Genomic DNA, 14,250 nt, shown 5'->3' with positions numbered 1-14,250 from the left:
GAAACCACTTAACGCGCTCTTTCAGCGGCGGACGTGTTCTAGCGATTTAGCTTTGTAACTCAAACCCGATTCACGCTTATTGAATGACTCAAACTCTTCCTCCCTTCTTTTTTCCTTTTTCTTCCCCATTGAAAAAAAAGCATCACAACAATTCACAACCAAGCCTAGTCAGGTTGTTTGGGTTTCACACTCATTTCAAAGATTTACGTAATTGTACAACGCCGTCATCCTTGTTTGCACCTACAGTAGCACTGCAATTTTTATATACAGTTGCTTGGTCAACCTTATCTCCCCCAATTCCTCCCCCAATTTCGGGCATCCGACATAATTGATATTCCATCCAAACGGCGTGTTTTGGATCACCCTCCCGCTTAATAGCATCCCACTCCGCCGTTCATATATAACAGACTATCGCAAATCAGGCAAATCAGACAAATAAGTCACTTAAAATTCATCGCGAGGTTTCCCTCGTATCTCCATGATGTACGTCATTTTCTTGTTCCCATCATTCATTTTATCAAAACAAGCTACTAACGACCTGATACAGGCAGCGACAGTCGCGGGGAATTAGAGGTCCTCGCTCTGCGTTGACTGACTACTTAGAGTCGCAGAATATCTCTGCTAGCCGCATTCGCGCTGATAACGACGCTCGCCGTGCTGCTGCTGCTAATACCACGACTACTACGACCGGTCAAAACGGCGAAAATGAAAATAGCGAGAACAATGAGAACGATGAGAATGACGAAGAGGGTGATCCCTTAGGACAGACAGTCGCGCGAGCAGCTGCGGCGCAAAAGCGCAAGAGACAACAAGAAGCCATCGATAAGATTAAGAAGACCAAAGCCTACAAGAAGCGCAAGATGCAAGAATGGAGCGATGATGATGATGATGCACTAGCTCTCACTATGTTGCCCGTCCCTGGTCAGACTGAGAACTGCGAACAATGTAAGAAACGATTCACAGTTACTGCTTATTCGCGCACCGGCCCAAATGGAGGTTTGCTCTGTCCTAGATGCAGCAAGGAGCTAGGAGACGAAGAGAAGGCTGTTAAAAAAAAGGCCAAGGCCAAGAAACCGGCGAACACTTCTGCTGGTCGCGGGCGACGAAAGGTCCAGAGCAATCTACTGGACGGTCAGATTGGAGTCAAAGCCCTAACAACTCTGTGTATCGAGACCCTAGCCAATCATATTGATCTCGCTGATGATCTCGGCGACCTTCCTCCCCATTCCATCGATCGTGTGGCTAGACTACTTTCGAAGCGTCGACTTATGAATCCCACCACGATGGATTTATTCCTCCAACCCCAAGCTGAGTTTATCAATCTATACGATGCAGCACGTCTAGGACAGTCGGATTATATGAAGATATTCCAAAGATGTTCTCAACTCAAGAGCCTGAAGCTACGCAATGCAATCCAATTCCAGGACAACATTATGGAGTTCTTGATCGGAAGAAATTTCTCGCTTCAGAATCTATATCTGCACGGCGCAAATTTGCTTACCGAGGAATGCTGGGAGAAGTATCTAAAGGTCAAGGGACAAAGTCTCAAAGCTCTGCAGATCTATTTCACCGACAGACATGTCAGTGACAAGATCGTAGCGTCTCTCAAGGACTACGCTCCGTCGCTAACTCGACTGAAGATCTGTCACAACCAAGAGGTTTCCGACGAAGGGGTCAAATCCATCGCACAACTTAACAATCTTGAACACCTTAGTCTCCATCTCGTCAAGAAGACTTCAACGGAGCCGTATGTTCATGTAATTGAGAATATTGGCCACAACCTACGTACCTTCTCAACCAGAATTGTAGATGATGTAGACGATCGTCTTCTCGACGCACTGCATAATCACTGTACTGAGCTGGCCAAGTTACGCATCACACACAGCGAGGTAATGACAGACGCAGGCTTCGCCAGACTATTCAATGATTGGAAGAACAAGCCACTTACCCACATTGACCTGGAGCTATGCCGCCATATCGACTCCTCGAACCCTAGGGAGAATTCCCACCAGATAGGGCTCTGTTCCAATGGATTTAAAGCCCTGATGAAGCACTCAGGTTTACGCCTGAAAAAGCTGAATGTCCACGGTTGTCGAAACATCTCTCGGGAGGCTTTCGAGGAAGTCTTTTCTCTCGACAAGGTATATAACGACCTCGTTGATATGGAGATTAGTTTTTGTGAAGAGGTCACGGATTTCGTGGTTCAATCCATTTTCAAGGTCTGCCCCAAGCTGAAGCAATTGAACGTCTTTGGCTGCATGAAGGTAAACAATTCCTATTTCATATCCAGTTTATATATCGCTAATCACACAATACACGCAGGTCAAGGATGTCAAGGTTCCCAGAGGCAAGATTCTCGTTGGGGTCCCGAATGCCAGGGGAATGATTATCGAAGGTACCGAGGATTGAAGTTCGCACCGATATTCTCATGATGACGCAAATGCGTTGTGAATAGCAAGGCCTTTTTTTTCTCTCTCGCTGACGAGTACGACGCATACGAAGCATGAACATCGTGAATGGCCCTGGAGTATACGGTTCGATTTGGTTTTGCATCATCCCCTTGCGACGACCCTTACACATTTGCGGTGCTGTGGGTTAATGACAGTACCCTGCGCAACGTGGGGTTTAAGTCTGAACACCCAGCAAAAGGGTTTCGGGGGAGGCGCTCTAGGAGTTGCTCAGCTGGAGTATTGGCTAAATATGCCATTATTCTCTTCTTGATTTTGCTGTAATTACTATAATTACTACCGATATGTCATCAGAGGGTTACTTCTTGAACAATCGACGTTCAACTGTAGCTTTGGCCCTATTGCATCTGATGCTCTGCACATAGCACCACGGCAATCATGTACATATGTACTTAAATATACCAGGCAAGTGGCCGTCTAATCGAACAATACGAAACCTACGCAGCTGTAACTACATACATGTAATTGAGACTTGTAAGGAGACGCTATTGATAAGTTATGTGCTTAGCTGTTCCGGCGCCGGCCTCAAGAAATCGGTCAGCCCCGCCGTGACTAGAATTGCGCCATCGACTTTGTACGTCCATTCAACCGTGATCCACCACGATAATCATGCCATGTATTTTCATTCTTGATTAAAATTAATATTTAGTATACTAAGAACACTTAATAATTTTAACTTACCATACAATCAGAAATTTAGGGATTTAATGCATTAATGAAGTCACGCATCTTTATCCGTCTACGAGACTTCGGTCGCGAACGTCTGAAATCACTAAAACTCACTCAATCCACTCAATCCGGTACATCTCGGACTATGGACTTCCCCACCTCTACCCCCGCCGCCGCCGCCGCATCATTCAGTGTCCAGAAAATCGCGATTATAGGTGCAGGACCCAGTGGTTTGGCCGCGGCGAAATACTTCATTGCGCAAGACGGCGCGTTCTCGCGGATTGATGTGTTAGAGCAACAGGCTGAGGTTGGCGGGGTGTGGAATTATACCGGTGTTTCGCGGCCGGAGGGGGAGTTGGGGGTGCCGCAGGTTGATGCTAAGCCGAGGAGGCCGGATCCCCCGGTTTATAGTGAAAATGGGGGTGGGAAGGGAGTGCCGCTTTTCCCGTCGCCGATGTATGAAGATTTGAATACGAATATCCCGCATACATTGATGCGATTCTCGGATTTGGGGTTTCCGGATAGGTGTACGATATTTCCGCCGAGAGAGGATGTGCAGGAGTATTTGGTTGAGTATGCGAGGGATGTGAGGCATTTGGTTAGGTTCTCGACGCAGGTTACGGATATTTCGCTGAGGAGTGATGAAGGGAGGGATCAGTGGGATGTGAGTACGACGGATCTTCTTACGGGGGGGGAGAAAAAGGAGACGTATGATGCGGTGGTAGTAGCGTCGGGGCATTATTCTACGCCGTATATCCCGGATTATATTGAGGGTATATCAACGTTTCATGCTGCGCATCCGGGGGTTATTTCGCATTCGAAGATATACCGTACTGCGGAGCCGTATCGCGGGAAGAAAGTCGTGGTTGTTGGTACAGGACCTTCGGGTCTAGATATCGCAGCGCAAATCCAGCGAGTATCCTCACCACCACTTCTCGTCTCCGCGCGCACAGAAGCAAACCCAGAGCTTTTTGAGCATCTCGGTGCGAATGTACGGCAAGTCGGACAGATCAAGCGATTTTTAATTGGCGAACGAGGGGTCGAATTCTACCCGTTACACAAATCCTCTGATGAAAAGAAGGCAGGAGAAAATGACTCGAATGAAATTAAAAAAGAAGAGACTATAATCGAGAAAGATATCGACGCCATTCTATTCTGCACGGGATATTTGTATACCTTCCCCTTCCTCACTAACCCCCCTGACTCCAAGCCCCTCATAACGGACGGCCGTCGCGTCCACGGTCTCGCGAAGCACTTCCTTCACATCGCGCATCCAACAATCGCCTTCCCCGCGCTGCCGATCAAAGTAATCCCGTTCCCACTCGCCGAGGCACAAGCCTCATTTCTCGCACGTCTGTGGTCAAACGTGCTCCCTCTCCCACCACGTTCCGAACTCGAAGAATGGGAGCGGAAAGATGGTGAGGGTACTGCGCCGGGGAAGTTCCACGTGTTTGCTAAGGGTGACGATGGGCGGTATATAAATGAGCTGCATGATATAATTGTGGCGCGGAGTAAAGGGGGTGGGAAGAAGCCGCCGTACTGGGATGAGGAGATGCTGTGGCAGAGGGGTATTTATGTTGAGGGTAAGATACGGTTTGAGAGGACGGGTAGGAAGGCGAAGACCTTGGAAGAGTTGGGGTTTCGGTATGAGCCAAAGGAGGTGAAGAAGGAAGACGGACTGGAAGGAAAGGATTCAGAGAGGGATGTTGCGGGGTGACTTATGGGACAATAGAGTGTTGGCTTTTTCAGGTTGGTTATATAGTTCTTGGCGAGCCTTGAGGTTCTAGGAAATGTCGCTTAGAGCAAAGTGGTTATATCATTGTTAGATCCTTAGATTAGATTGATCTAGTAATTAAGCCCCATTTGGAAGAGCAATTCTATATGCGCGATTCCATGTGAATTCTCCGGTACCCCAACCTCCTATTACGCCAAATATAAGCCCACAATGCTCCTCAAATATGACGCCTCCCACCCAAACATAAACCAGATAACCCCATGATATATAAATGATATGTAATCAAGTAGATCAAGCGTTCAACTTCGCTGAAAGCTCACGATCCTTGGCAGCCCAGTCATTCAGACGAGCAGTAAGTTCCTCATCCGACACATCCTCGGGTTCCGAGGTCGCCATGTCATGGGTTACATTCGCCTGGACGCTTCTCGGCTTGAAGGAGATACCATCCGGACCACAGCCGCTGATGTGTTCGAAGTAGTACAGATGAGCATCGATATCCAAGCCATCGGTACCACCGTTGCAGTCGGTATTCGCGAAGCCATCGCACACCTTAATATCCGCGGCAGTGTAGTCGGATTGGGTGGAGGTACCGTCCGAGAGCCAGTACTCGGGGCTCGTGTGGCGGTAGTCGAAGGCAATAGGGGGAAGACGGGGGACCGGGTCGTCGAGATGTGTAACGCGGTACTCGGCACCGGCTTGTTGCGTAATGAAGTTTACAAATGCTTCGTTTCCAACACGAGGGCTACCGTAGGTGTATAGATCCACCGCGTAGTTCTTGTTTCTAGCATACCCAGCAGCAACCGTGCTGACAGCGCCTCCTAGAGAGTGGCCTGTGAAGATAATCTTGTATGAAGGGTTGGCGGACTGCGCGCTTGCGAGGCCGGCTAGTAGGGAGTCTGCGATCTCATTGTACGCGGTCAAGAAACCAGCGTGGACCTCACATCCATCTACAAGGTCACAACCAGTTTGTATAAAAGTGAGGCTATTCGGTGGTTAGTATCTAGTCTCATACAATACACTCGTATAAGGTTGACTAACTCGGCTATCCAGTTTCGAATAGACTCAGATCCCTTAACGGATACCACAATCAACTGGTTCTTGTCGTCCGATGAGACGAAGCCTTGAATATCGGTAACATCGCCACTTCATGGGTATTAGCCTAATGCATCTTATACTTAAGGGCTTATGATAGCATAAACTCACCTGAACGTAGATACGATCTTGGCACCCGCTGAATTAACATCTGGGCACTGTAATAATGTAAGTCAGCATTTAACCCCTTTAGTGGAGAATCCAGTAACTCGGGGTCGACAATCTTTCGAGCCAACCAAAAAACCCCAAACCAAGGTAATGGAAATAAGGTCCACATACAGCTTCCTCGGAACAAGTGATGGTAGAGCCTGCTGCCGCTTGACTGTTACAATAGGCGGCAGCGGCGTACTGGGCGTAGAAGTCGAAAGCCGAAACTTCAGCTGCAGATACGGTTTCTATTCTATTTATTAGCTTGACATTCCATAAGAACTTCGTGATAAACATACCACGCTTATTAAGTTTAAAGTAAGGCGTCTCAGGAACCGGGCTGGCGATAGCCAACAACCCAAAGGTTGAGATGAGAGCAAGATTAAATTGCATCATTATGAACGAGCACCAGTATACCGAAAAGAAGCAAGATAAAAAAGTGACGATATGTGAGAGGGTGAGGAGAACGTATGAATAGCCGCGATCAACGACTTATTATAACAAGGGAGAGGAGATATATGAGAAAACGGGTAACTTCAAGACATTGCCGATCTCTCTCCCACCTACCTAGTTATTACCCGAGATCCCATCTACCCAGGTAGCCTAGACTAGATACATGTCTAGACAAAAGAAACTCTGGGTTTCATTCGGATCAAGACACCGAGAAGAGAATTGGACTAGGTATTACTCCAAACATACCTTTCCCCCATTGAACGGGTTTCGACTTCATCGAGTTTCGAAGTAAGCAAAGCCGTTTCCCTCAGCCGCAATCCTGCATAGCAAACCTGCAAGGCATTCAGTACCTACCATATAAAAACACAAAACGATAAGACGGAAACCCCGCCTTAACCAACATAAAACTTCCAAGGTTCATAACCTTCTTAGAGGAGCAATCTCGGCTCTTACTATATGTATGTGTATTCCTTTGAGAAGAATAAAGTTGGGAAGCTGGAACAAAATATTCCCTACACAGATTAGTTTGAGTCGTATACGTATTATTTAGTGCGGGTGGCTTGCTGGGGAATGCCCGGATGTGGCCAAGAGAAAGCGGCGTAAGATCGATGATTGGCTATAATGGCAGAATGGTAACACCAATTAATACCATAAGCGTACTACTTAGGTCACGTTTAGAAGCCTCTTATTCGTCGCATTATTTTCGATTTGGAGAAACAGCTGCAAGTCAACTAACTTAAATGCTACCTCGATCGAATAAAGCCCCTAACTATTATGAAAAATTGAAGCACAAAATATCCAATACACCTTATGTATTAACCATTTATGCTGTGAAACGATACCATATTGTTTTGATAGTGCAACTGAGCGATAAAACGTATGATAACTTTCAATAGGGCGTTAAAGGAGGATTTCCAGTGGTTCTTCGGTATGAAAGCAGGATTCTAGGATTTCATGGGCTGCATGGCTAGATCCCTATTGGGCGCCATTCTTCGTCACACATTTGATATTTCGTGCGTGACACAGATCGGAAGCCGATTTTTTGACCTATGGTGCCCATGTGAGTGCTTATGGGCTTCTGCCCACCTACCTTTTTGGTCACCAGCAAGGATTTATTTGCTCGACAATTTTGATACCTATCCCCTTGTACATCAGGAACGGAGGATTTGCATTTGTAACGACTCAGCCACTTGTATCCGCTAAATAAAGATGAGATAAACAATTATAAATGGGGTGAAAGAACAGCAATTTTACATGCTGACATGATCCGATTCTGTTTTACGGCACTGTCATAAAATTCATCGATTGAGTCTCATAAGGGGTAGCCGGTACCTAGGTAGCGGGGACAATCGTCAGAACTACGGACGAGGCGAACCCGAGAATGATCGACCATAGAATTGATGGCGAAGAACCTAAGACTCTGGGGAATCTATAGTATCTTCGGACTTCCCTCCTAAAAAGGTGATCTTTTCGTCGGTGATATTCGCAACGATTTTGTTGAAGTGGATAATAGTTGCATGACTTGCCAATACTAAAAATGCTATGTAAAAGAGAAGAGAAGAGTTGATCAATGGAGTCCGAAAAATAACGGAGTTGTTAGTTGAAGTTAGTTAGACTGGGTTAGGTAGGTTATAGGTAGGTAATCGGGTTATTACCTGCCATAACACCATTTTCTTAGGGTTATTTAGGGGTTATTCTTTTCCACCTATTACTGCATTACTACTCCGCATTTCTTCTAATTATCCCCTGTAAATACTCAATTATACCACGCTATTATAACCCTTAGAGTGCCAATTCAGGGTGCAATTCCCCAGCTTTCGGATACTTCACCAACTTCATCAACTGTTACATTCTTTTATGTCTTGGGAATCTTCCACGAGACCATGACATATGAGTGCCGGTTGCCGTTGGCGGTCAGGTATATCCTAGTAACTAACATCATCTTTCTATACCTGTGTTTAGCCTAGCATCGGAAGCTGAAATCTATATCTAGATGACTTGCCCGATGCGCCATGATAATTACCTAGGTAGTGTCTTTGTTACTAGGATCCGTCTTGGTTGCAACCTCGATACGCGTCATCAACCAACTTGATGGTCAGCTCTCATATTCACAATCTATCTAACTAGATATATAGTGTCTACTCCACATCAGATGTTAAAAAACAACATACTAAAAGAGAAATTGTCGGGATGTAACACTACATCTTGTCAACCTTCTTTAAGGTCAAGGGTCAACCTGCAATGTAGCGACAGCGCAGTGACACTTGCAGAGAGAAGCACCGAAGGTCAGCGCTATCACATTGATTCTACCCGCGTGACCTTTCTACCTAGTATCCTGGTGCCTGGAATACTACCTTTCCTACCGTTCTCTTGGCTATAGGTTCTTCACGTCATACAGACGGATGATAATTCACCGAGATCATGAATCCGAGATTTGTTTAATATTTTTTTTCGTATTGTACGACGCGTATCCGAACTTGAGCATTTACTACAATGATGATCCAAATCTTGGACAGCTTGATAAACAATGCGAAATACGGAAATTATTTCTTGGACAGGGTCCGCTTCCAAGGTTCTACCCCGCCTATTTTTCTTCTTTTATCTTAATTAATTACATGCCTAATAGCCATGCGATACGCTACACTATCCCGGCATAACCCATAGATCTTGCAGGAATATCGCAGGAATACCTATGCTGGAACCAATCCCAATACCGCAACCCGCAATGCATACCTCGTACAAGCATGTCTTGCGCAGGGGAGAGCGGGCTGAGCCGAAAATCACAAAAAATCGACCCAGATGCAAGTTCCTCGTGCTAATTACTGGATCATCCTGCCTATTGTAGTACCTATATATCTATGGAAATCGCCAATCACGAGTTTGTAAATGGTGATGCCTTCGTTCCTCAAGCCACAAAGCCACATAGCACGCGTGCCCCTCAAATCTTCAAATCGCGATGCACTGTTAAAAAGGCGGCTGTAAAAGCAAAACGATATCCTAAGACACCTAATTATCCTTTCCTTTTTGGTTTTGTTTTTAATATAATTCATAATGGTAATTTTCAATATGGAGTATCCTTCTGGACTCCGTAGTCTCTCGTTGCTTTTTTTGGCGGGTGCGGCGTCAGCCTCCGTCTTACATCCCCGGGATCCTGTACCCGACGGTTATGTCGCCGCCCCGTACTATCCAACACCTTATGGTGGGTGGTCAGATGACTGGTCTGCAAGTTATGAAAAAGCCATCAAGTTGGTGTCACAAATGACGGTGGCTGAAAAAGTAAACATAACTGCTGGTACTGGTCTTTATATGGTAGATCCCCTATGAAACGCTTTACAAAAAAAGTTCAATCACTAATCATGTTTAGGGTATGTCAAAAATTTCCGAAATAGTTGCAAATGATTAACATGTGATTCAAGGACGATGCGTTGGGAACACTGGTAGTGTACCTCGATTAGGGCTTCCACAACTTTGCTTACAGGATGGACCCCTCGGTGTACGCACAACTGACAATATCACCGCTTTTCCTGCTGGAATTACTACCGGCGCAACATTTAACAAGGATCTCATTTACCAACGAGGTGTCGCTATTGGTGAAGAATTCAGGGGTAAAGGTGCCAATTTCTACCTAGGACCATGTGTTGGTCCATTAGGAAGGAAACCAAGAGGAGGTCGAAATTGGGAAGGTTTCGGTGTCGACCCGGTTCTCCAAGCAATTGCTGGAGCTGAGACTATTAGAGGCGTTCAAGATCAAGGTGTCATTGCTACGATAAAACATTTGATCGGAAATGAGCAGGAGCTTTATCGCATGTACAACCCAGTACAACAAGCGTATAGCTCAAACATTGGTACGTTCATATGATGAATAGTCATCAAAAGCAAAACTAATGGCTCCCAGATGACAGAGCGATTCATGAGTTATATCTTTGGCCATTTGCGGAAGGCGTGAAGGCAGGTGTAGGCTCAGTCATGGCATCTTACAATGCAGTATGTTTTATAATGCTGAAAACGTTGGACGGTACTAATCAAAGTATAGATCAACGGATCTGCTGCTTCTCAGAACAGCTACATTCTCAACGGTCTCTTGAAAGATGAACTAGGATTTCAAGGCTTGGTCATGACCGATTGGCTTGCCCAAATTTCAGGAGTTGGCTCGGCTCTTGCCGGTCTTGATATGTCTATGCCTGGTGACACTGTTGGGAATAATATTCCATTGGATGGTTATTCTAACTGGCAATATGAACTCACGCGATCGGTGCTAAATGGCTCTGTACCTGTTGATCGATTGAACGACATGGCTACTCGTATTGTTGCTACATGGTATCAGCTGGGTCAAGATAAAGACTACCCGCCACCAAACTTTTCTTCCAACACGGCAGATCCTACAGGACCCCTATACCCAGGTGCTGTATTTTCCCCTGTTGGTGTAGTCAACGAGTACGTCAATGTGCAGGGAGACCACAAAGTGGTAGCCAAGCAAGTTGCCCAAGAAGCCGTCACACTACTCAAGAACAACGGAAGCTTCCTTCCCCTATCAACTTCTTCGCCTCTTTTCGTTTTCGGCACCGATGCTCAAGCTGATCCGGAAGGTATCAATTCATGCACGGATAAGACTTGCAACCGAGGCTTGTTGGGTATGGGATGGGGTTCCGGATCCGCTAATTACCCCTACTTGGACGACCCTATCAGCTCCTTAAAGCGAAAAGTAGCCAATGTGACTTACTTCGCAACGGATAGTTTCCCTACAGTTCCAACACCGACTGAAGATGATGTGGCTATTGTTTTCATCAACTCCGATTCAGGAGAGAATTCATACACTGTTGAGAACAACCATGGTGACCGAGATTCCGACGGCCTAAAAGCGTGGCACAACGGAGATGAACTAGTCCAAAAAGCAGCCGAGAAGTACAGCAACGTCCTAGTAATCTACCATACAGTCGGCCCCGTCGTCGTCGAACCATGGATCGACCTCCCCTCCGTAAAAGGCGTCCTAATCGCCCACCTACCCGGACAAGAAGCCGGCGACTCCCTCACCGAAATCATCTTCGGCGAAGTATCCCCTAGCGGACACCTGCCCTACAGCATCCCCGTCTCCGAAGACGACTACCCAAAGAGTCTAAGCCTAGTCTCGACCCCATTAAGCCAGACACAGGATACATACTCCGAGGGACTGTACATCGACTACCGGTACCTAAACAAAAACAACATCAAACCGCGCTATGCCTTCGGCCACGGACTCAGCTACGCTAATTTCAGCTTCTCGAACGCGAAGATCACGCGCGTGACGCCTCTCACCGAGACTCCACCCGCGCGTCCTTCTAAGCCCGAGTCCCCTATCGCTAGTCTAAATACTACGATCCCAGCGGCATCTGAGGCGTATTATCCCGAGGGCTTCGATCGCATATGGCGATATCTGTACTCCTGGCTCCCGAACGCCGAAGCCGACACCGCATACGCGATCGGCGCTGCAGGTGATAAGAAATATCCGTACCCCGAAGGCTACTCCTCCGAGCAAAAACCGGGTCCTGCTGCTGGCGGTCCTAGCGGTGGGAATCCCGCGTTATGGGACGTCGCGTACACTATCTCGCTTACTGTGATAAACACCGCGAAGCAAGACACCACACCCGGGAAAGCGCTCGCGCAGGCGTATGTACAATTCCCCGAGGGAATTTCTTACGACACTCCTGTGATCCAATTACGTGATTTCGCGAAGACTGGGGATGCGCTTAAGCCCGGTGAGAGTGCGCAGCTGGAGTTGAGTTTCGCAAGGAAGGATTTAAGTGTCTGGGATACGACACGCCAGAACTGGGTTGTGCCGGATCCGGAGGGGAAGTATAAGATTTGGGTTGGAAGTGCTAGTGATGATTTACCGGTTGTGTGTTATTCGGATACGTTGGTTTGTGAGGAGGGTGTTACGGGGCCTATCTAGAAGATAGGTGATGAAGGGTCGGGGTCCGGGGAGGGTTGGAGTTGGGTGGAATTGTAACGTGCTTACCTAGGTATGGATGGACCTAGATGTTTAGGGAGATTGGGTATGATTTCCTAGTCGTACGAATTTAGATACCTATGAATCTTTTGAAATCGCATTTTCTTTGGTATCTGTGAGATGTAGATGTGGTGATATGCCTCCGATGCTCGCGACTCCGTTGCGAGTTTGCAGTAAAATTTATGTCTAGATATAGTTCCCAGCGTATTCTTAGAATACGGTCAAGTTAGAAATACATGACGGGAGGTTAACTTCAAGTGACTAGTCTGGAGATGATTTTTTTTTTGGGCATTATACAGTTCTATGTGCAATATGATACATCCTCATTCGTACGGCTGCTATAAGGCAGGGTACGTACGTACGGCGGGCACATCGATTTAACTCGCCGTCTTCCCTGTCGCATCATCGTGTAGTCTCCTGAAGTAGCGCGGGACTTTCGGAATGCCGTTATCCCTCAATACCCTCGTCGCGGATTCTAATCGTAGTTGGGATTATTCGCTAGCAATGAAGCTGGTTTTGTAGAATGCATAGGCTCGGTGAGCTTGTAGGTATGTACAAATCAAGCAGCTTAGCTCGACAACGCAGATCTCTTCTTATCGCGGCGACGTTGCAATGTCTTCTGACCATTTCGTGAACGTATACGACTTAGAAACCCATGTCTTCGTTTGCGAATCAATCGACTCGATCTGGCCATCGTCGGTCGCGGTCCAAAGCGCATTTGTTGCGCGAACGCTGGATGTGCGGTGATAGCTGTCTTAGGTACAAGATCTAGCGATACTCCCGTAGCTTCACCTCCTGCTGACGGGACAGGTGTAAAGGGAGTAAGAATGCTGCCGGACGAGAGATTTGGGGATCGGAAGACGGTGCTGCAGCTGGAGGAGGAGGAGAGGATGGTTGGGCGTAGGCGTGGGAGGGTCGTGAATGTTCTAGAGATGGAGTCAGCTGGCACCCAGTGTGTAGATCAATGTGTAGATGATAGGCATGTTCTTAAGACGGACCTTGTTGTAGCCCACAATTTGAATGTAGATGTGGTTGTCGCTGCGACATTGCAGCCTCGAGCTCTCGGGAGAGCCCCAAGTACAAGAGATCGCATTTTGTGAATTCGTACTGATGCGAAATTCCGGCAATTAGAGCTGTGTTGGAGAATTGGTTTGGCCTATCCTTGCGCTTTTCTTCCTATTCTTCCTCCCAAGCCCACGCGTTGGCCGTTTATTAGGACTGTAGCGTACTCGTCGGGATCGGCGTGGTAATGAATGTGTGTCGTCGTTGTTGGTTAGTGTCGTGCCTTCCCCAAAGTTTCGCAGGATGCCGAAAATTCGAATGGGAACATCAATTGAAAAGAAAGAGCGGCCCGGCAAAGACTGGCGACGGCCCGTTGCTGCCTCCGGTGTTTTCTTATCGATAAGGGACGGGCATCCGGTTTGAGCATTTCCCAGGACGAGAGATCTTGATCACAGCTCAACGATGAAATTGGATTCTCTTATGATCATTGCTTCTGCTGTTCGAGGCTGTTTAACTAGGTTCACGCTACGCATTGGATGCCTCACGATCATATACAAAATTGTCAAGATACATCCGTTCTGCTATTACAAATAAGAGAGCTTAGCAGGTAGTCGCAACCTTCAAACTAATAACATAAGGACGTGATTTATTCGAATGCCTAGGTAGCCGTTATGAATGATATAACTGTCTGACTGTATCTA

General features: G+C 46.8%; 5 protein-coding genes across 5 annotated transcripts; 3 read left to right on the top strand and 2 right to left on the bottom strand.

The window, feature by feature from the left end:
• Positions 1-304: 304 nt before the first annotated feature.
• On the top strand, positions 305-2,909 carry F4822DRAFT_186624 (RNI-like protein). The gene is made up of 3 exons (XM_051453490.1): positions 305-483; positions 548-2,264; positions 2,323-2,909. The coding sequence occupies exons 1-3, from the start codon at positions 479-481 to the stop codon at positions 2,407-2,409; spliced, it is 1,809 nt and encodes a 602-aa protein (XP_051317241.1). The 5' UTR covers positions 305-478; the 3' UTR covers positions 2,410-2,909.
• A 1-nt stretch (position 2,910) lies between these two features.
• F4822DRAFT_186595 (FAD/NAD(P)-binding domain-containing protein) lies at positions 2,911-5,062 on the top strand. Its single transcript, XM_051453488.1, has one exon. The coding sequence runs from the start codon at positions 3,184-3,186 to the stop codon at positions 4,852-4,854; it is 1,671 nt and encodes a 556-aa protein (XP_051317240.1). The 5' UTR covers positions 2,911-3,183; the 3' UTR covers positions 4,855-5,062.
• On the bottom strand, positions 4,952-7,030 carry F4822DRAFT_396818 (alpha/beta-hydrolase). Its single transcript, XM_051457566.1, has 5 exons — positions 6,411-7,030; positions 6,244-6,359; positions 6,076-6,122; positions 5,911-6,015; positions 4,952-5,854 (listed from the first exon to the last, which is right to left on the bottom strand). The coding sequence occupies exons 1-5, from the start codon at positions 6,505-6,507 to the stop codon at positions 5,164-5,166; spliced, it is 1,056 nt and encodes a 351-aa protein (XP_051317239.1). The 5' UTR covers positions 6,508-7,030; the 3' UTR covers positions 4,952-5,163.
• Positions 7,031-9,029: 1,999 nt separating this feature from the next.
• Positions 9,030-12,658, top strand: F4822DRAFT_396815 (glycoside hydrolase family 3 protein). The gene is made up of 4 exons (XM_051457565.1): positions 9,030-9,873; positions 9,980-10,409; positions 10,460-10,548; positions 10,598-12,658. Exons 1-4 carry the CDS (start codon positions 9,616-9,618, stop codon positions 12,488-12,490), a joined length of 2,670 nt encoding a protein of 889 aa, XP_051317238.1. The 5' UTR covers positions 9,030-9,615; the 3' UTR covers positions 12,491-12,658.
• F4822DRAFT_396813 (uncharacterized protein) lies at positions 12,659-13,830 on the bottom strand. The gene is made up of 2 exons (XM_051457564.1): positions 13,546-13,830; positions 12,659-13,473 (listed from the first exon to the last, which is right to left on the bottom strand). Exons 1-2 carry the CDS (start codon positions 13,638-13,640, stop codon positions 13,116-13,118), a joined length of 453 nt encoding a protein of 150 aa, XP_051317237.1. The 5' UTR covers positions 13,641-13,830; the 3' UTR covers positions 12,659-13,115.
• Between the last annotated feature and the right edge of the window lie 420 nt (positions 13,831-14,250).

The sequence above is a fragment of the Hypoxylon trugodes genome (assembly GCF_022578975.1).
Source record: "Hypoxylon trugodes strain CBS 135444 unplaced genomic scaffold F4822scaffold_3, whole genome shotgun sequence".
NCBI lineage: Eukaryota > Fungi > Ascomycota > Sordariomycetes > Xylariales > Hypoxylaceae > Hypoxylon > Hypoxylon trugodes.
The sequence above is the reverse complement of the archived record's forward strand: the minus strand, read 5'-3'. Positions and strand labels throughout refer to the sequence as shown.

Bases quoted from the DNA above. Each gene is read 5' to 3' on its own strand.
- F4822DRAFT_396818 (XM_051457566.1), bottom strand. From the start codon at position 6,507: ATGATGCAATTTAATCTTGCTCTCATCTCAACCTTTGGGTTGTTGGCT. The intron at 6,360-6,410 runs GTATGTTTATCA...TAAATAGAATAG, and splicing joins CTTTAAACTTAATAAGCGTG to AAACCGTATCTGCAGCTGAA. The intron at 5,855-5,910 runs GTTAGTCAACCT...ACCACCGAATAG, and splicing joins ATTCGAAACTGGATAGCCGA to CCTCACTTTTATACAAACTG.
- F4822DRAFT_186595 (XM_051453488.1), top strand. From the start codon at position 3,184: ATGAAGTCACGCATCTTTATCCGTCTACGAGACTTCGGTCGCGAACGT.
- F4822DRAFT_396815 (XM_051457565.1), top strand. From the start codon at position 9,616: ATGGTAATTTTCAATATGGAGTATCCTTCTGGACTCCGTAGTCTCTCG. The intron at 9,874-9,979 runs GTAGATCCCCTA...CATGTGATTCAA, and splicing joins CTGGTACTGGTCTTTATATG to GGACGATGCGTTGGGAACAC. The intron at 10,410-10,459 runs GTACGTTCATAT...AATGGCTCCCAG, and splicing joins AGCGTATAGCTCAAACATTG to ATGACAGAGCGATTCATGAG.
- F4822DRAFT_186624 (XM_051453490.1), top strand. The intron at 2,265-2,322 runs GTAAACAATTCC...CAATACACGCAG, and splicing joins ACGTCTTTGGCTGCATGAAG to GTCAAGGATGTCAAGGTTCC.
- F4822DRAFT_396813 (XM_051457564.1), bottom strand. From the start codon at position 13,640: ATGCGATCTCTTGTACTTGGGGCTCTCCCGAGAGCTCGAGGCTGCAAT. The intron at 13,474-13,545 runs GTCCGTCTTAAG...CTCCATCTCTAG, and splicing joins AAATTGTGGGCTACAACAAG to AACATTCACGACCCTCCCAC.